Source organism: Panthera onca, chromosome F2 (genome assembly GCF_046562875.1).
Source record: "Panthera onca isolate mPanOnc1 chromosome F2, mPanOnc1 haplotype 2, whole genome shotgun sequence".
NCBI classification, from domain to species: domain Eukaryota; kingdom Metazoa; phylum Chordata; class Mammalia; order Carnivora; family Felidae; genus Panthera; species Panthera onca.
Window position 1 is genome coordinate 44,887,093 of NC_138356.1, and position 21,303 is coordinate 44,908,395.

Sequence of the window (21,303 nt, forward strand, 5' to 3'; positions counted from 1 at the left end):
ATGATGCAGGAAGCCCTGAGACTGTTCTGAGAAACATGGATACCCTTCACTCTTCGTACAGAATCATAGAAACAAAAATTACACTGTCTCAGAGGTAAATAAAAGAAAGATTCTGCTCCCCTTTTCGTATTTCTGTGACACATCAGTCTGTTTTGTATGAATCAAAGGGTCTAGAACTCCAGAGATGTGACCATTTTCAGTACATAATGGCACTAAAGCAGTTCACGTCTTCCCTTTTAGAACCTGGGGTATATTCATTCAGGCCTTAGAATATAGCTGGATGCAAAAATACAGCGATATTTGTCACATGAATTTTCACATTCAATCAAATAATTATTTGCTCAAGGGAAAAATAAATGCTTCCCGAGGCTCCAAAGTGTTAGATACTGAGTAATCTTGGTTTGGGAGATGACAGAGATATAATTTTGTGAACGTCAGCCCTATTCTCATGAAAGCCATTTGTTTTCAGTTCACCTCTCTGCCTGTACCTTTGTTCATTCGTTGATTTATCTTCCTATCCACATGTTCAGCAAATACCAAATGACACTGGAGACACAGTGTGTTCTAATGGGAACAGATAAGGGTAGTTAGTACGTCAAAGTTGGGTTTCTAAGATTTCTTGGCTGTTTGCATAGACCCAAAATTTAAATCATACTTCTTTTATCTGTGATCATCCCTTATTCAACAAGCAGTTATTAAACATTGCTATGTCAGGGCCTGTGCTGGTGTTACAGAGATTAGGAACACATGGGCACAGTGCTGGCTCTTGGGCAGCTTAGGTGATAGGAAAGAAAGAAGAATGAGTAGATACTATAATAATGCAATATGGAAAGCTCAGTGATGGTGATCCATGTCTGGGCTCACAGAGGAGGCATCCCTAAGTTGAGTTGACAGGATGAGTTGCAACTGGCCACTTCAGGTTCAGGAGGGGTGGGCAGCAGAAGACATAGGCCATTTGAAGGAGTGTTCGGAGCTGAGAAGAGAGAGGGGGACAGGGCCCTGGTCTTAGAGAGCCATATTTGCTTTAATGAACTTTATCCTGCAGGTGATAAGAATCCATTGTGCTCTGGATTGATGTGGCAGCAAATGATGGAGGGGACGACTTGAAGGGAACAACTGGAGCGGAGACCAGTTAAGGGGCTGCTGCATTCTTCCAGGACGCAGATGATGAACGCTTGAGGGGCAGTGGAGAGAGGATGGAGATGAGAACACAGATTCGAGAACTACTGGAAAGCCTGAATCGGCAGAGGGAGGGTGTGGGTGGAAAGACAATGAAAATGCAAGGAATCCCAGGTTTCTGGCATTGGTGAAGGGACGGTAGATGGTAGCACCAACTGGGTAGAAAATACAGGGGGGATGGTGTTTGGTCACGTTGAACGTGAAGTATGCGTGTGACATTAAGAATGCCTGGGTATGGAGTTTTAAGGGGAAGACCTGGGCTGAAGGCAGGAATTTGAGTGCCGTTAGCATGCAGGTGTTTGCCAAACAGAGTATGACGCCACTGACAAAAATTGAAAACACCATGCAAGACCGATCTGCAAAAGTCATCCCTGTGTCTGCTCTGAGAATATTGGTAATGAATATTGATGTTAAATTAAATAGGGATGGTATGCTTTCCAATGGGTGCCCTTAGAGAGATACATCTTAACCCGGTGCTAAGAAGAGTCGAGTTTCTTCTGAGCAAGCGAGTATGCTTTTATTCCACACCGTACCCCCACCCCCGACCCGATAAAGTTCAATAGCTTCTGTTTTATTACTATAACATAGCTAAGTACATTGTATTCATTTTTTTAAAACAAAATTTTTTATTTATTTATTTTTTTAACGTTTATTTATTTTTGAGACAGAGAGAGACAGAGCACGAACGGGGGAGGGTCAGAGAGAGAGGGAGACACAGAATCTGAAACAGGCTCCAGGCTCTGAGCAGTCAGCACAGAGCCCGACGCGGGGCTTGAACTCACATACCGCGAGATCGTGACCTGAGCTGAAGTCGGACGCCCAACCGACTGAGCCACCCAGGCGCCCCCATTGTATTCATATTTTAAGGTTTACAGTTCAGTGGTTTGTAATATATTCAGAGTTATGCCGCCTTTACCACAATTTTGAAACATGGCTATCACCCCCAAAAGAAACCCTGTACCCATTATTTCATTCTTTTTGATTGTTGAACCATCTTCCCTGGCATGAATATACCACACTTTATCCATTCATCAGTTGATGAATGCTTTTATCTTATAGACCAGCACTGTCTAATAGATTCACGATGAGAACCACAAACGTGAGCTGTAAATTTAAATTTTCTAGTAGTTGTATTTTTTTAAAAGAGGAATAGATAAAACTAATTTTATTAAGATATTTTAACCCAATATATCTAAAATACTATTTCAACATGTAATCAACATTAAAAAGTACGAATGATATATTCTACATTTTCTTTTATACTAAGTTTATACTAAGTTTATGTATGTAAGTTTAAACTTAGTTTATGTTTTTATACTAAGTTTATACTAAGTTTAAGTTTTCTTTTATACTAAGTTTATACTAAGTTTATCTTTGAAATATGATGTGTATCTTTCTACCCAGGATTCATCTCAACTTGGACTAGCTTCTTTTCCAGTGCTAGTGGCTGCCATATTGAACAGCTGAGTTCGATGGTATCTAAACTGTGTCTGGTTTCCTTCTTCACTTGGGCTCCTTAGGAAGCTTTGAACCAAATTCATGGTAAGCAGTTTTTTGTTAATGTGATTCATGGCTCCAGACTGCTGCTCTACGATCGTCTCCCTTTTGTTTTATCTTGTTACATTTGTTTTTAATTTATGCTACTTTGTTAGCCTTTATGTTCCTGCCCTCTCCTTTGGTAATTGCCTTGATGGGAGGTGGAAAATGCTGAAGGTCTTGAGAGGAAAACCACTGACAAAAAGGAGATCAATGTTTCAGTCGAGGCAAACAGCCAGTGAAGCGATTTGAGGAACTGAGCATAAGCCTATTCCTTTAGATGTGGCTGCTGACCCTCTCTCCACCTTTCTCTGGCTCCTTTGCCCCAACAGTCAACCTCAGCGAGCCACCACAGACAACATTTCTTCCATATACTATCAAAGAATGGAAATGAGTGCAGCTGAGTGTGACTGGTAGACATGGGCACCAGGAAATAGGCCAGATATTACTTGGAATTAATTGATTTCGAAAACATTCAGTGACTTGGCAATACAAAACAAAACAAAACAAAACAAAACAAAACAAAACAAAACCCCAAACGGGCCACCTCCTAAATTGCAGGGTAGAGAGAGCAAGCAAAGCAAATGATCCTTGATGCTTTTCCACTATACACATTATTATGCAATAAACTTTCTTAGACACTGAAAGATATACCGTATATTCTTTCTCATCTCTCTGCCTTCCTATCTGTTCTTCCTATATGTTCTGCCCTCCCCATAGTGCCCTTCTCCCTCTCTTGCCTTCCCAAGCTTCAAAACCCGGTTCAAATATCGCTTCAGTGAAGACTTCCTCAATTCCTGCGGCCACAGGGATTTGTGGTATCCTTTTTACTACACTCACCACACTCGTGTATCTATGCCCTGCACCCGGCGATATGCACCGGCTCTTGGGCAGACAGGAACCATGTCGCCTTCATTTCTGTGTTCCCACACTTAGCTGGGAAGCTGGCATGTAGTTGGTGCTCAATGGATGTTTGTTGGTGAGTAAAGAGAGCAAGTCACTGGAGCCTTCTAGGTGCTGGGCAGCGTGCTCTCCGTGTGTGTCTCATCCACCTTTCACAACCCCGAAGCTCTTCTCTGATAAAGAAGGTGGGACTTATGCAAGGTCAAACAACTCACCTAAGGTCATGCAGCAAGTTAGTGGCAGAGCTTCAAAAACACCTACTTTTGAGGGGTACCAATCTGTAAGAGACAAGCTTTTTTGTCGTTTCATAATGGCCTCAAGGACTAAAGCACTGAATTTGTTTCAAATTGGACACAGTAGGGCCCCTTTCTACCAGAAGAAGCTATTGCTTCCTTTCAGCCAAGCTAGAAATGGTTACTATAGACAAATAGCATATATATCTCTATACACGATACATATATGGGGTCATTGCTTTGAACACATGTCAGGGTACTCGGCAAGACAATAGAAGTCACTGACCTAAAAACACTAGCAACTCATTATATTTGTGTGAAATTGAAATAATTTTGCATTAAGAACTTTAAAAACATTGTGTTTGAATTTCTGTGATTGCCTGCCACACTCAGATTCTGGAATCATATCCCGAATTACAACTTGCTTGTTAAAGCAATTAATTTACTTTCAAAATTGAAATCCTTGCTGAAACTTGTTAAGGCCCAGGTCCATTAGTCTATTGATATCAGAAATAATTTCCAAAGTCCACATTCTAAGCACATTAACTGATGTACAGTCATCAGCTGGTAAACCTTTAAAAAAACTATATACTTTGTGAAAGGTCAACAGAAAATGAATTCATGAATCCACAAAATTATTCCTTAATGAGGGAACAGTTCTATGTTTCAGATTTTTCCAAGCATCTTGTTTCTTAACATCAAAGACTTTAGTTTCAAGTGCTATTATGCCTTCTCATTGGAATATTTTTGCTAAGAATTTTCTTTTTAAATAGGAAAGCAAGCTGTCATGGAATAAATGGGGAGGCTGAATAAATGCACAGCTGGAGGCCTGCCCCCATCTCTCATGCTCTGTACACACTGGAACATTAGGAGAAGTATGTACAGGAGCCTGGCTGGCTCAATGGGTTCGACGTCCTACTCTTGATTTTGGCTCAGGTAAGGATCTCATGGTTCGTGAGATCGAGCCCCACGTCATCCTCAGGCTCTGTGCTGACATTGCGGAGACTGCTTGGGATTCTCTCTCCCTCTCTCTCTGCCCCTCCCCACTTGCACACACCCTTTCTCTCCCTCTCTCTCAAAACAAATGAAACTTGAAAGAAAAAAGAAAATATGTAAAAACTGAGAGCTTTAGTATCAGGTGCTGTTTAACTTCCACTCAACCAATTATAGTTCGCCTTGGAAAATTCTTTATATATGTAATTTATTGTCAGGTTAGCTAACATACAGTGTATACGGTGTGCTCTTGGTTTTGGAGGTAGATCCCCATGATTCATCGCTTACATACAACATCTAGTGCTCATCCCAACAAGTGCCCTCCTCAATGCCCATCACCCATTTCCCCCCTGCCCTACCCCTCTCCCCTTGGAAAATTCTATAAAAATGTAAAAGACAAAACTGGTTGTCTGGTTTCAACATGGACAGGCACTGAGTTTTCTCCTAGAAAAATTTTAGAACATGTTAGCTTTGAGTGCTTTCCACTGAAATGGAATAGACTTGTTTCTCTATCAAAGAAATGTGGGGTATGACACTACTTGTAACTTGGGGCTACAACTGTCATTTTAATATCAGGCAAAATCTATTTCCCTTTGCTTTCCTCTATTTTTTGGTTCATATCCTTCTCTTTTCGTTGTGAATATGAAGTGGCATATGAATAGAGGAATAGGAATGGAAAAATCCTGAGAAGTAGATAAGCTTCTTTAGCAATTCTGATCTGTTGGCTGACCCGGGGCTGGAAGCTAGGGTGCTTGCCTGGTCATCCTGAATCAGGTTTTGTGTAAATGTGATTTGAACAGGTTGCCAAGGGCACAGGTGCAGGAGCCAAGGGCATTATGGTGTTCTCTAGCTTGTCTTCTTTCCAAAGAGGAAGGATAGGGGTTATCTCAGTATCTAGGAGTCTCATACCCCTTTGGGCGGTAAGACTCACATGTAGAAGATTCCAGCTGAGTTCTAGGTGCAGGACCTCAAGAACAAACCCCCTCGACACTCATTACCATATCTGACACCCACAAGAACTCTGTCAGAAGACATAAAAATTACATGTAATAGGGAACCAGATCCTTCTAAGTATAGCAGAAGGACCAAAACCTCCACAGATATTTTCTTTTTCTTTTAAAAAATATTTTCAGGTTTTATAAGTATAGGATCATGGAAATGGAAGTATGCAGATCATAGAATACCATAGGCTTTTAACTGTCAGTTTGATTTTGAGCTTCCTGGGATCAAAGCAAGTTGGGAAACCATCAGTTGCATGACTCATATTTTTAAGGACCAAGAATGCTAAAACTTCAGTGAAACAAAACTTTAAGGGCATAAACTTGAAATTTCCAGATGGGTCTTCATAAATGTTGGTCCTAACAATATCCCTAAAATAGAAAGGAGAGTCTTAGGCAGGGGTGAGGGGAATGTTTAGCTTACTATTTACTTTGTTTTAGATAGAAAAGAAAACACTCTTAAAAATTGAATATGCTTTTCCTCAGTGCAAATCACTACCTGAGAGTAGGCCAGGCCCTTAATGGAACACACATCTGGGTTCTAGGAGACTCTAATGCACTTTAGAAGTTATAATAAATTTGCTCATCAATGGAGAACAGAGCCATTTTCTTCATTCTTTTTTTTTTTTTTTTTTTTTAATGCTTATTTATTTTGAGAGAGGGGGCAGAGGGGGCAGAAAGAGAGGGAGAAAAGAGGATCCCAAGCAGGCTCCATGCTTAGCATGGAGATTGATTCAGGGCTTGATCCCAAGACCCTGGGATCATGAGCTGAGTCGAAATCAAGAGTTGGATGCTTAACCAACTGAGCCACCCAGGCACCCCTAAAAGTTTATTTTTTAATCTATGTCTATGTGCCATATGCCAAGAACTTTGTTAAATATTTTACATGTACTAGAACATTTGATCTTCACAATTGCTTCATTATGACAGATGAAGAAATGGAAACACAGATTAGCTGAATGGTTGTTCTTGCCCAGGGCAATAAAAGTGTAAAGGAAGAGCTGGGATTTGAACCCAGGTAATTTAGCTTCTGAGGCCATGTATGTTGCACGTACATGTACTAACTTTCCATGTCCATGTCCCTGTACTAACCATGCTGGTTAGTGTTTCTCTAAAGTACTCATTAACCAAGGCAGGCTTTTGTAAGGGAGTGAAATGGACACATTTCAGTTTACAAAATACATAGATTTTCAAGGCATAAGAACTCCAAATATACCCTAATAACGAAGTAAAAAAAAAATCTTTGTGTAAGTCATCTTGGAAACTTAATGCATTCTGCTTTTTTTCTTTCCCCCACATGTAGGAAGGATGCCATTTCAGAAAATGTAGGTCCCATTTGAAATGGAGAACAGGATCACATCAGCTAACAATGGTCCTCTTCTAAGTTTTAACTGAAAAGCTTCTCTTTCTAAGATCAGCAAGCAGGCTTAGCAATCCCGTCCAACATTCTAAAGCCAGACCTCCTGTGTTTATTAGGCAATGTGGTCTAGTGGAAAAAGCAAAGATTTTGGAGACAGACGCTGGCATTGACTAGCTTTGTGACCTCATTTAATCTCTCCAATCCTTTCTTTTCTGAGAAAAAGACTGTATCTTGTTATGAAGGTTTGAGATAATAAATCGAAAGTGCATGGCTTAGGAGGTGCTCAAAACCTGGTTGAAGCTAGTATTATTGTTGTCAACGTGATTACCTGGGTGAAAGGAGAGAGATTAGCCTTTATAATTAGTGATGACAATTTTGTTGTTTGGTCTAATACTATTCAATGAAACTTTATTTGCTACCGATTTCATTTAACATCCGAGAAAGCATTGTGGGGAAACAAGATGGATAAACACCAAGTCTCTGCTCCCAGGAACCTTATAATCCAATAATAAATCACATCATTATAATAGAGTTTGAAAGCAGTTCGGTTTGGTGGAAGAAAGGGCTCAAATAAAGCAATTATGTAAGATGAGGTCATGTCCATTGGGGCATGATGCAGGTCTTGAGTGCCAGGAGGCAGAGTTCATTCGTAATTTGGTAGGCAAAGTCTTGTGGGCAGAAGAGTAACCCCTAAAATCAGCACTTTAATTTAAAGAGCTTAATCAAGTGAAAAAAATGGTGGCAGGGAGTCTGACTACTGATATGATCCAGTGCGAGAAGAGCACGTCCTTGAATCTGGTTTTCCAAGATTGGTGGAAGAACGGAACTGGTCACTTGCTTTCTCTTCTGGGGTCTTTTCATGGCTCAGGGAAGTGTTTGGCTGAGGTTCAGGTATTTCGTGTGGACATGGAACAGGGAGAAACTGACTGACTTCCTGGAGGATAAGTCACCATTCGGTGGCACCAAACTACCCAGCTAAGGTATATGCACCCTTGAGTCCACATCTCATCAGATTGCTCAAAAAGCAAAGTAGTTCTCTCTTTAGACCCCCAATTCTTAAGCTTTGGGACCAAATGTCTAGGATTCCAAAATAACATTTTGATGAAACACCTAATTAAGTGCCTATGCCTGGTAACAGTTTACTAATGCAATGTAACTCCAATTTTTTTTAAATGATTTTTTTTTAAACATTTATTTATTTTTGAGACAGAGAGAGAGAGCATAGATTTGTATGACCCTCAGGGGAGGGTCAGAGAAAGAGGGAGACACAGAATCTGAAACAGGCTCCAGGCTCTGAGCTGTCAGCACAGGGCCCAACACGGGGCTTGAACCCACGGATCATGAGATCATGACCTGAGCTGAAGTCGGACGCCCAACCGACTGGGCCACCCAGGTGCCCCTAAAAAATGATGTTCTATTTAGAGTGTTGTATCATTAGTATTTTCAGGATTTATTTTAATCATTAATCTTTGACACAGAATAGGAAACAAAAATAGCATTCCTATTGAATGCTAATGTGTCAGTAATTTGAAAAGATTTCCTGTGACTAAGTTAAAAACATTTTTTTGATGTATTGTAGAATTTCCGCTAGAGAAGCTAAATATCCTGCAGTGAGTAGAGAGTGATTTTAAACCTTGGGGATGTGATTCAATAAATAAGCAGAGGAAAGAAACACAAAAGCACGTAAGTCATGTATGTAAGGTTGTTTAGCATAGTGTCTGACAAATATTAAATGTCCCAAATAATAGATGGTATTATTTTGAAATCCATTTAAATAAAAACATTTTCTTCCCCAATTTTTTTTTTTTTAATTTTTTTTTAACGTTTTATTTATTTTTGAGACAGGGAGAGACAGAGCATGAACAGGGGAGGGTCATAGAGAGGAAGACACAGAATCTGAAACAGGCTCCAGGCTCCGAGCTGTCAGCACAGAGCCCGATGCGGGGCTCGAACTCACGGACCGCGAGATCATGACCTGAGCCGAAGTCGGCCGCTTAACCGACTGAGCCACCCAGGCACCCCTCTTCCCCAATTTATATTGACCAAATTAGCTCATATTATGAACATAAAACTATTACTGCTAAAATAAGCTAAGTGTATTGTAAGTCTGTAGAAATGAGTCATCTAGGATCAGAAAAAACCTTCTCATCTACAGAACAACATATACAATGATGCTGGATTTTAGGCAAGACAAAATCCTCACTCATTAGCTACAATCACACTTACAATTCTGCGTTTATGAAAGGACGGGGGTGTGCAGAAAGTACACTTACCTATTTTTGGAATGTTCTCAGAAGCCAAGGTTAAGATAATAAGAGGCTTCTTCTTAAACTCATTAAAATAACCAGAAAACTCTTGCCTCAGCATCACGATTAATCAAGGCTTACCTAGACTTGAAGCTTTCTTTCATGGCTTTTGGTTCTTCAAAACTTATCATAAGTTCCTTTTTTTGATTGGTGGGGGGCAGAGACTGAGAAGATTGGAAGAATTTTAAAAGATTATCCTAAAATATTCTAGAGCTTCCTAAGTCTCTAAAATAAAAATATGCTCACTGCTCTTAATTCTCTTGTGTGTGTGTATGTGTGTGTGTATAAAGAATAAAAATAACAACAGGATATAAAACCTATTTATATACAAATTACAATGTGATTGGAACATTCAATGTTTACTATTAAAAGGAGGATTCTTGTTGAGACTGAATTAGAAAGAGTGGTTAACAGGCCTCATCGAATTAATTTGCATACATTTTCTAATTTAGCAAACTGGAGAGAAATCCTCTTCATAGGTTTCTTGACATTTCATGTGGGCGGTTTTACTTGGATGGTAGCAAGTCAGTCATTTGATTCCACCCAATTAGGCAGGGTATTAGGTTACTGAAAAGAAAAACAATTAAGGAAGGGGTAAAAAAGGCAGGGTGCTTGAGGGGACTGACTCATCTGACTGTCCCAAGTAGACTCCGTAAGTATGCAGCTGAAGCATATATTGTAGATTTAGTCTTCATTCTGAATTACCTTTAGAAATTTTTCAATACTTCCCACTATTTTAACAATCTTGTAATTCCTATGTGACTTATAACGACTCAACAGAGCAGAGATAAATGTTACTTCAAGGCACTACCCGGGACGCATCTGCCATATTTATTTATTTATTATTATTATTTTTTTTAACGTTTATTTTTGAGACACAGAGAGACACAGAATGAACGGGGGAGGGGCAGAGAGAGAGGGAGACACAGAATCGGAAGCAAGCTTCAGGCTCTGAGCCATCAGCCCAGAGCCCGACGCGGGGCTCAAACTCGCGGACCGCGAGATCGTGACCTGAGCTGAAGTCGGACGCTTAACCGACTGAGCCACCCAGGCGCCCCATGCATCTGCCATTTTAAAATGGAATAAAAGCTCTCTGGAGATGATATACCTTCTCTGGTGGTCATCAGTGAACCTGCCGGCATCTCCCTTCTCTCCCCTCCAGGCACATGGTAAGGTTGCATCTCCTTGCTCCCTTGAAATGAGGAGTGGCCACGTGACTGGTTCTGAACACAGGGTGTGGCCAACCTGACACGTGTCACAGTGGAGCTTGTGTGACTTGTCAGTGCTCCTTCCCTTGCCAGGGTGACCACTAATGTTACAGAGGGTGAAGGCACCATCGGTGGGGCCCCTGGGTGAGAGCGACAGGAGCAGGGTATCTTGCCAAGCGGGGGTGGGCACGGAGCATCAGAAAGAAATGAGCTGTGTTACTACGCTGAGCCACTGAGGTTTCACGGTTGTTATCCCTCATCCAGCCCGTCCTCACTAATATACCTGCCTCGCCAGGAAAAGATAGAATCCAGGTGGTGAGTTTTTTGCAAAGACAGAGAGACGCAATACGCTGGGTGGCACAGTAAAATTTATTTGTCTTTATGATTTACACACAGTAATTAAACACACAAAAGACCAAACACGGTCAAGATGGCCATATGTAGCTTCGGAAATGACTGGTCCCAGATCAATCACGCAAACCTTCATTCAGCTTAGAAATGAGTTTCTTTTTAATGGTTTTAATCTTTTTATTCAGTCCCCAAGGCTGGTACAGTTCAGTACAAATGTTTCTGCTATTTTGTTATCGTCAGGCACATGATGTTTACCAATTCCCAGGAAATAAGTGAAATCAACAAAAAAGTCCTGTGACAATTGAGCATGTTTTCACAGGAATAAATTTGATGAGCTTATTACAGTTTGATACAGTTTAGCTATCAGACCTACATATGAAACATGAAACAAACTGCATTTGTTTTAAGGATTTATTTCTTTTAAAATATTTACCACACTTTTTTGTGCAAGAGTTCCATTGATTTCTTTGGTTTTAAACATTATAGCTCCGTGTGATCTAAATATAGTTTTATTTGTACCAAACATCAGGAATAAAAACATTAAACAAAATTTCAGAAGGTAAAAATGGAATTATTGCTTCAGTATAAAAAAATGTCTGGCCCATTTGGGTACTATTTCTATTATTGCTTTGCTTCTATTGGAAAACTATCCTGGAAATCAAGGAATGTACCCCCATAGCTCCCTGCTGAAAGTACAATTTGGTTGTACGTTATCATCTATTATTAATGCGCCCTACCTTCACCAAAGCTATCCTGATCTCGTCCTTAAAAACAAAACAAAGTGAAACAGCATAAATAAATAAGCTTACGTAGGGGATACAATAAATAAGCTACCAGAAATAAGAATAAAGAATATTGTAACATAAAGCCCTATGGTGCTGTACAATTAAACAATGGCTTCAGATTTTCAAGGTCTCTAAACACAGCTTTTGTTTTATAACACAGTTTTAGTGCTGGTATGCAGCTGACAGATCTAGAGAAGAATACCTTTCTGTTGTTTTCATTACCTAAGAATGAAAACATAGTGGCTATAGTTGTAAATTCTGCCCTGTGGAAATTTACTAGATAGGTACCATTGTCAATTTTGGACTGTTGCCTAGTTGTAGAGCACAAATCTTAGGGATGAAAAAAAACCCAATAATAATATTTCTTCAATTCTTAGTGGTTTCTTGGTCTCCAGAATAGTTATAGAAACAAACAGGGAAGAAATCAGACTCAAAAGTTTTGCTGCCTTCTTTTCTTCGCATCCATTGCATCCAGAATGGGTTGTCTTTTCGCCGTGTATCGTTGACGAAGCTCTTCTATTTCTCGTTCCATCATAGGGTCCAGTGCTTTTAACCGCATCTGTAGTTCTTCTAGACTTAGATTTTTTAACTAGAAACAGAAAAAAGTGAAGATATCAATACAGGATAAAATTATCTACAATAGGTTAAAATCTAATGGGGTTTAGCATGAATATTTCAGCGAACTCTCTACAACGTCTTTGAAATATGGTTCAATAACTAAAACAGGAATTCCTTCACTAAAGAACCAAAAAGTCACGCCTTATAAGAATCTTAATTCTGCAACAAAAGCAATAAAAAAAAACCTCTGCTTTTAGGAAAGAACAAATGAGAAAAATAAGCAGATGAAAAGTATTAGTTTTTTAAAGAAGGGCAGAAAAACAAATCCACCATTGCCAACACACGGACTTTCAGGATATGCTCCGGATATATTCACTCTAACCTCTCACATCCTTGCCAGCTCTGGAGCACTGTCATAATTGTGAACACTTGAAGAGATCACCCAAGAATGTGACAAGATTGAATGCAGGTTAAATTACCCATTCTATCCTGCATTTTACCAATTGCTTCAATTTTAAGTACTTGTTTAATCAAAAAATTAAATTACCTAGAATACTTCTATCCCAAACATTTTGATACAATAAGGTTTTTAATTTATGCCTCAAAATATCCCAAGCCTGATATATTAGTGCCGAGTAAATTCTGACCTGCTGGTCAATTTGAGAATAAACTATCAGCTTTTCACCACATACATTATAGTTTGACAATAATGATGTGATTTGACTAAATGATCTAGTTTGACCACAGTGATTCAGTTCAATTACTCTGGCTTCCAGAGACAACACTAGCAATCCTTTACTGGTTTTCTGTATAACAGGAGGTGAGAGGCCTCAGGTCAGGGGGATGAAATCCATTCTACATAACAGGATCTGTGGCATGCTGAGCTTTACTGTAATTATTTATATGTGAAAAAAGCAGGGCCCCTGGATGGCCCAGTTGGTTAAGGGTCCAACCTTGGCTCTCAGGTCATAATATTGCGGTTTGTGGGTTTGAGCCCTGTGTCAGGCTCTGTCCTGATAGCTCAGAGCTCGGAGCCTGCTTTGGATTCTGTGTCTCGTTCTCTCTCTGACCCACCCCACTCATGCTCTGTCTCTCTTTCAAAAATAAATACACATTAAAATTTTTTTTGTATGTGAAAACAGCAAGATATGGATTATCTCCTGAGAAACATATTTTAAGATGCCCTGAAATATATAACCTAACACTTGGGCTTTATCTTACTAACATTTAAAAAAAGTCTAAAACTTTGTCTCATTCCGAAACTATTAAAGCAATGGTGGCAGGTAAGTGGTTTTAAAAAATCTGTTAAACCACAGTGATTTACAGAATGCTATTACATATTCAGCATCTTGGTAGGTACTGTAAGGAAAGCAAAGAAGCACTGAACTATTTCCTTGCCTTAAGAAACTTGCAAATTGGGGCACCTGGGTGGCTCAGTCTGTTAAGCGTCTGACTTTGGCTCAGATCATGATTTCATGGTTCATGGGTTGGGGCCCACATCAGGCTCTCCGCTGGTGGTGCAGAGCCTGCTTGGGATTCTCTCTCTCTCTCTCTCTCTCTCTCTCTCTCTCTCTTTCTCTCTCTCTCTCCCTCTGTCTCCCTCCCTCCCTCCCTGCCCCTCCCCTACTTGCACTCTCTCCCTCTCTCCCTCTCTCTTAAAAAAAATAAATAAAGGAAACCTGCATATTAGTCAGAAGGGTGAGATCAGCAACTAGAAATATGTGGGACTGACACAAGACCCTACTGCATATAGTACAGATTGACTGCAGTGAGAGGTTCTTAAGTCCATGAATAAGCTTCTCATGTACCCAATTTCGCAGGTTCAGTGTACATTTTCCTGGGGACAACATCTATTGCTTCTTGGTCTTTTTTTTTTTTTTTTTTTTTAAACAGATTCCCAACAAAAAGAGAGAAGCGTCACTAAGCTGATCCCTTTTAGGGGAGCAGGGACCATGCTGGTCCTTGAAAAGGGGGTTGTCTCAGAGATGAGCAGGGCCCTGAGGAGGAAGCTCCACCATGTTGAGGAAGGACTATGGTTGCTGCAGAACCAGGGGCTGGTGGGGTCCCAAGCTAGGCAAAGCAGGGTTTGGACTTTAGGGAATCATGATCTGCTCCACAGCAGGAGAATTCCATGAGAGTAATTCAGACTTGGTCTTAATATGATAACACTTGCAGCAATTTTTTGTTTTAATAAGAGAACTGTCTTCGGTTATTTTATGAGCCAAATCAGAAAGTGCTCTCAGTACTTTATAGTCAACATGTCAATTTTAACCAAAAATAGCATTTTTCAGCTTGATCCTTCCACTTTCCTCACCTTACCTGGCCCTAAATTACTCTTGGTTCTAAAAAATCCATTCTCACTGAAAAAGGTTTGTCACCACTGAGGATACTGAAAAGAATGAGTCACAGACTCTGAAGTAAATTCAAAAGAGGCGTTCCAAAAATATAGGCATGACAGTGTTACGGGAAAGAGTATGTGGGCTCCCAGGATGATGATTCTGAAGGTGAGTACCACTTGCCTTGGTGTATGAAAAGTTCTGGTGTATACATATATATAATAATATATATATACAATATGCCCTGTCATAAAAAGAAGCTACTTTACTATATCACACCATTATAGGCATTTATATTATCATGCATTGTATTTTATCATATTCTTCACTAATTTTTAACCCAAGTACTAATCATGCCACTATTAATATGGCTAAATATGTTCAAATCTCTGGGAGGATAAAGAATAAGCCAATAGGGGACTTCAGAACTTTCTGAACTGGACGAACAGGTGATGGCGGGGGGGGGGGGGGAGGGGATGAAGAACCAATTAGACACCACATAGGGCCTTGTTTCCCTGAGAAAGACGGGGCACTTGGGTGGCTCAGTCGGTTGAGCGTCCGACTTCAGCTCAAGTCATGATCTCGCGGTTTGTGAGTTCGAGTGCCGTGTCAGGCCCTGTGCTGACAGCTCAGAGCCTGGAGCCTGCTTCAGATTCTGTGTCTCCCTCTCTCTCTGCCCCTCCCCTGCACGCGCGCTCTCTGTCTCTGTCTCTGTCTCTCAGAAATAAATAAATGTAAAAAAAAAAAAAAAAAAATGAAAGAAAGACACGTCCGGGTGCTGTCTACATGCGATCCCATTTCACTTTTGTCTCTTTTTCAGTCCACACTAATCTTCCCATCTTTGAATTTCAATATAACATTCATAATTTAAACAACACAATTTAGTATTTGATTCTAAATTTATTTATTATTATTTTGTAATTGACTTTTATGAATGAGTTTCAGGTCCCCCTGTCAGATATTCTAAAAAATACTTAAACTTTAGATACTGTAAACATGGTTAGAAACGATCAAACTGTACTGCTAAATACCATGGCATGAGGATGGGTAAATAGAAATACAGAAAAAAATGATTCAAAGGAATGGGTTACTCTAAGATTAGGAGAAATAGCATCAAAGCAAAGGAAAACAATTTTTGCATTAACATATTCCTGTAAATATTTTATACTACCTTACTGGGGCAAATTACCAACAGTTTATAAATATTATATTACAGTAATGGATGAAATTCAGAGAAAGAAGCTACTTAGAAGAAAGTTTTCCCCCTCTAATAGACTTGTATATTTTCAATATGTAAAATGTGTGACGAACAGGTCTGTGATGTTGGAGAATCATCCAGGACTGTTAGGGAATTAGATGTTCCATATAAGAAAATTTATGAAGTACCTAAATCTTAGTTTTTTAGGTGGTAAAAACTTTGTTTCAACCGTTTTGAAGAGAAAAATCTTTATGAAGTACTTTACAGAATATGCCGGCTTCTAAAGGAGAGGACACAGGACCTAAAGCAATCTTTCCTTAATGATGAATCCCCATTATTAATTTCTACTACTAATCTATGCCATGTATTAATTTCCTCTCTCCTTTTTGGCTTTTTATCTTCATTTGAGAGAAAGCTATCAGCTCCTTTTCATGACATAAAGAGAGAAAGATATCATTCTCTCTTTACATAGTTTGTTCATCTATTGGGAACCAGAAAAGTGATTGAACGGTCCTAGAAAGCATTACACTAAATAAAAATAAATACGTTAATGAAGGCCTGAGGCTGTTTTAGGAAAGACAGAGCATGGTTTTAGTGCTGAAGCTTGTACCACCTGTTTCTAGTGTTTTTGTTTTTTAAAAAATTTGATTTCAGATTTGTGGCTCTGTAAGGTTGAAGTTACAGGAAATCTGACATCTATGTAAGAAACATACATAGTTACATTTTCAGGTGAGCTGTCAGAGAACTCCAGAGTACTCGTTTATTAAAATATTTATTGGTAATTTCTATGGACCAAGCACGTGGATACAGAGATGAATAGAACACTCTACCTCCCACAGAGAACTTGCAATCTAGCTGGCAAGACAGGTCCACACACAGCTAATTGACTGAAGGATGGGTAAGCTGAGAAGATGGCAAATAGGACAGGGCAGAAGGGAAGCAGCATGAATAGAAATGTATAAGGTACCCAAATGCTCCATACTTTTGGAGACCTCAGCTGGCTGCTGGGATGTGGGGCGGATCCATGGGGGGAGGGGTCAGGAGAGGAGACAGAAGGAGACAGGAGACCTTTAAGCATGTTGCTACAAACTTTCTGTAGCGAAGAAGGAAATGCTAGATAATTGTGAACATAACTGGTGACATGTTCATATATGAGATAGAAAAATGTACCTACTAGCAGGTATAGAAAATGGAATACCATGGGTGAAAATGGAGGCAGGAAGGCCTGTCAGCAGGTTACTGCACAGTCTGGTGAGAGGATGAGGCTTGGACTAGGAAAAAGGAAGTGGAGACTCAGAAGAAGGGAGGGATCTGAGAGACTTGGAAGTAGAACTGATAGGGCTTTCTTTGTTGACTGGTTGATTACGAAGGGTCAGGAAGAAGGAAGGGCTAGGATGATTCTGGCTTCAAGCTAGGGTAATGGGGTAGAGTTATCATTAATAAGGTACGGGAGTAGATCACATGACATTTTAGTCCTGCTGAGTTTGAGATATGAACAAGGCATCAAGGTGGAGACATTAGATATGGATTATAATTTGGAGTTTTGGAGTTCAGCAGAGAAATTAAAGCTACCGATTTAGGGAATCATCAGCATTTAGGCTATAACCGAAGCTCCTGATGAGGATCAGATTATCCAGGACAAGGTCTTCTCCTTGATCTTACGATCTATGGTATCCAACAAAAAATAATCCCCAAACTGTAGCCTTTGTTGCCAGAGGCTCTTCTCGTTTTGTTAATAGAAGAGAAATATCAGTAGATTTCTAAATAACTGGATCATGGTGTCATCTAGACAAAAAAAATGTGAATCTAACTGGTAGAAGTTTTCACTTTTTATACAGTGGGTATGATTTTAGACATGCACTTCTGGCTGAGTTCTGACTTATGATAAATCCTAATAACATATATTTAGCATTCTGCATTTCTGTAGCTACCAAGCCTCACAGGCATGAAAATGATTGCGGGGTTGGGAGAAATGGGGCAGGAGCAGCTTTTCCAAGCTCTTGGAAAGCACTACTGCTCAACGGCTTAGTAGTAAATAGGGTCACAAACCAGATAAAATTTTATGGAGACTCATAATGACAAACATGGTCCTGTAATATTAAACAATTCCACTATCATCCTTTTAAAATGCTAATCCAAATGAAAACAATTTTGGGGGCTAATGAGGATAATACAAGAAGGAAAAGTTGAGCTTCCTGAATTAGTATCAATATTACTGTGACAGAAGTTTCAGTCACTAAAATTAGCTTTCTTGAAAATCTTCACAAAAAGGAAAGGAAATCACTTCAGAATTCTTATGTTTATGGATCAACAGAGCTTGTGGTAAATTGACTTGAATTTATATATTTTTAAATATAGCAAAGAAATGTTACTTATGAACCATCTTTCTACAATACAAGGAACACAAAGTAGCTATATTACCATAGCCATCTGCCAGATGACTAATTCCAAAATAAATGCAGAGTAAACCATAGTTGTCAGTTTAGAGTTCTGTAAGTGAAGTCAGTGAAGAGAATTTTAGGTTATGCGTACATTGTGGTTATGGCTGTATGTGAACAAATGTATAAAAATGAATAACTCATCTCGAGATGGCTTTTATATGTTGTAGGCTAATTCTACTTAATAACATTTGATTTTGAATTTAATGGTAACACAGAACTTGCGCAATGAACGATGATTCTTAGATTTTCAGATCTTAACATTCTGAGAGAAAACTGTAGTTTGACAACTGTGACGAACATCAAGGATATATAACTTCATTAAGTGACTAAATGAGTGGACGTGCGGTAACAGGAAGGTCTTATCAGCAAAGACAGAACTTCTTCAAATTCACAGCCACAGAAAAGGAGATGAGTTTCAGGACAATACAGTTTTATTACCCGAGGCATGTTTTTCTATTCACAAGAATGTTTGCTTCTCTTGAACATTTGAAATGACAAGTATCAGGGGGCAAGACATATTAAGGACAGAGAAGAAAATCAATTGCCATAAAAAGAGTTTAAACTGAGGTCAGGTAAATTGAATCATATGAGCCTCAGAGAAACACTTTGTGAATCTGGGATTATTAAACACCACTGCATATGAACAAACCATTGTTTAACAGGAGCATAAACTATAAGGTTGGGTTATGAGTTAAACCTCACACAATCTTACTGCAAATGAAAACCTCAGAAATGATCTATTTTAGCTTCCTTATTTTGAGTGAGAAAATGGGAGCCAGCTTGCTCAAAGTTACAATGTTGGTTGATGGCAGAGATACAATCTGACCTCGAGGCCAATGCATTTTTTCATTATAACAACTTTGATGCATATGTTTTTTAACGTTTACTTATTTTTGAGAGAGAGAGAGAGGTAGGGAGGGAGAGAGCGTATGAGTTGGGGAGGGGCAGAGAGAGAGGGAGACACAGAATCCGAAGCAGACTCCAGGCTCTGAGCTGTCAGCATGGAGTCCGATGCAGAGTTCGAACTCACGAGCTGTGACATCATGACCTGAGCCGAAATCGGTTGCTTAACCGACTGAGCCACCCAGGCGCCCCAAGTTCGATACTTTTAGTTAGCACTGCCAGAGTGTTCAAAATGTTACGACACCATGAATGGGAAGGGTGTGGTGCCAAGAAATTTCCAGGGTCTTCAACCTGAGCTGAAAGGGAAAATAGCTGAAAGGGAAAATATTCAACTAGGAAGATCACAGTGAAGAGAAAACATTGCATACGATATTTTTATAAAGCAGTTTTTTTTTTTACAATGAAATAAACTGCAGAAAGTCAGCACAAGGTAGAAATACCATTTTCTTTAAGTTTCAGGACACTCGGTAGACTAGGACTTCCCACCTCTTATAGAAAGGCTGTTTAAAACAAGTGAAAGAGTTTAAATATAAACACTAACTTTTAAACAATAATTAGAAGAGTAGATGGATTGCTTGTAAGTTAAAAAAGTCAAAACCACTTTTCAATAGAGGTCAGCATTTGTTTGAAAATTGGTATAGTTTGGGACATAAGTGACAGCTTGACCACACAGCCCATTTTGTTAATAACTGTCCTGGATTGTCACATCCAGGAGGTTGGGAGGATTACAGATCACTACCCAGCAAAACCATATTTCTTAGTAGCCCTTAAAAAAGAAAAAGCAAGTCCAAATAAATGATATGCAAATGAACAGCTCCCTTACTTACTAGCTCTTGCCTGACGCAGGGGCACAGACAACACAGTGGTGTGAGAAGATAGAAGGTAAGATTAAATCTTAAAACTGATCGTTTTGATAGCTCACTCTTTTAATCATTAGAATTACTTCTGAACTCTACGAGAACCAGAAAAGCTTCTAGTTACTGACCAAGAAGAGTTGTCAGTAATGTCAGAACTTTCTGCAAGTTTATGTATCCAACCTACTATAAAAACCTAATGGGGGCGCCGGGGTGGCTCAGTCAGTTGAGCGTCCGACTTCGGCTCAGGTCATGATCTCGCAGTTCGTGGGTTCGAGCCCCGTGTCGGGCTCTGTGCTGACAGCTCAGAACCTGGAGCCTGCTTCGGATTCTGTGTCTCCTTCTCTCTCTGTTCCTCCCCTGCTCACGCTCTGTCTCTCTCTCTCTCAAAAATAAATAAAGATTAAACAAAAAATTAAAAAAAAATGTAAAAACCTAATGTATTGTATTCAAGTGATAAGAGTGAATTACTTCCTAAAATAGTATCTTAAGAGCTCTCTGAGGAAAACACTTAGATTTTTATATTATTTTGTCAAAAACAGTCCCAATTACATGAGAGGTTTTTTTCAAAAGTCTTACTCTCTAAAAACAGCAGAAATAAGATTATGAAGTTTTAAAATGCATAAATGTGATAACATTCAAGACTCAACGGGTCCATGAGTTGCTGGTATAATCAGTCTGTCAAAATAAACACGACACCATCACAATGAAGCAAATGGTCTTATATGTTAATGTTAACACATTTAGTCAAATAGTCAATCAAGAAAATCCTGTACAAGGTTTGCTGTGTTTACTGGGAAAACAAACTCTTCCTAGCAACTGTTTAAATCTCACAGATGCTACAGACCTTATTAGTGGCTTGTGATTAAAAAAATATGGATTGTTAATACCGTATCCTGACTCATCTATTCTCCCATCTGCTAGCAATTCTAACAATATGAACTATCAACAGAATGGCTAACAACAATAATTTTCTATGGCAATTTTGATGCTGAATTGCCTATAGCATTTTGTAAGATTTACCAGTGCATGCCTCAGACTGTTTTGAGTTGTTTGTGGCCTGGAGCAGTATACTCCTTTTCCCCCTAATATTCCATTGTAGCTCAAATTTTTACTGTGTTGAATGGAATCTGGTTCGGTTTTACAAAACACTGTTCATAG

The 21,303-nt window shown here is 39.3% G+C and overlaps 2 protein-coding genes and 1 long non-coding RNA gene across 7 annotated transcripts in view; 1 reads left to right on the forward strand and 2 right to left on the reverse strand.

Moving 5' to 3' along the window:
• Positions 1-319: 319 nt before the first annotated feature.
• Positions 320-10,845, reverse strand: LOC144615113 (uncharacterized). 3 transcript variants are annotated; one of them, XM_078441878.1, is made up of 3 exons: positions 10,617-10,845; positions 3,834-3,896; positions 320-564 (listed from the first exon to the last, which is right to left on the reverse strand). In XM_078441878.1, exons 1-3 carry the CDS (start codon positions 10,843-10,845, stop codon positions 527-529), a joined length of 330 nt encoding a protein of 109 aa, XP_078298004.1. In that variant the 3' UTR covers positions 320-526. The 3 variants fall into 3 exon arrangements, with proteins under 3 accessions (XP_078298004.1, XP_078298003.1, XP_078298002.1); XM_078441877.1 differs by lacking the exon at positions 320-564 and adding an exon at positions 603-973; XM_078441876.1 differs by lacking the exon at positions 320-564 and adding an exon at positions 980-1,174.
• The window catches only part of LOC144615114 (uncharacterized), a 33,568-nt gene continuing 23,094 nt past the window's right edge, over positions 10,830-21,303 (forward strand). For 2 of the 3 annotated variants that reach the window (XR_013553573.2, XR_013553574.2), the window contains exon 1: positions 10,936-11,031. This is a non-coding gene — a long non-coding RNA (uncharacterized LOC144615114). Of the gene's footprint in view, positions 11,032-21,303 lie in introns of all 3 variants that reach the window. The other variant, XR_013553572.2, reaches the window with a different exon arrangement.
• Positions 11,067-21,303, reverse strand: part of STK3 (serine/threonine kinase 3) — a 282,561-nt gene continuing 272,324 nt past the window's right edge. Inside the window, 1 exon segment of the mRNA XM_078441875.2 lies at positions 11,067-12,441. Coding sequence (XP_078298001.1) covers positions 12,283-12,441 — 159 coding nt within the window. The 3' untranslated portion in view covers positions 11,067-12,282.

Bases quoted from the DNA above. Each gene is read 5' to 3' on its own strand.
- LOC144615113 (XM_078441876.1), bottom strand. From the start codon at position 10,845: ATGGTGCCTTCACCCTCTGTAACATTAGTGGTCACCCTGGCAAGGGAA. The intron at 3,897-10,616 runs GTATATCATCTC...TGTCTCTTACAG, and splicing joins ACTGATGACCACCAGAGAAG to ATTGGTACCCCTCAAAAGTA. The intron at 1,175-3,833 runs GTGAGTTGTTTG...CTGCCCCTCAAG, and splicing joins AACTTGCTGCATGACCTTAG to CGTTCATCATCTGCGTCCTG.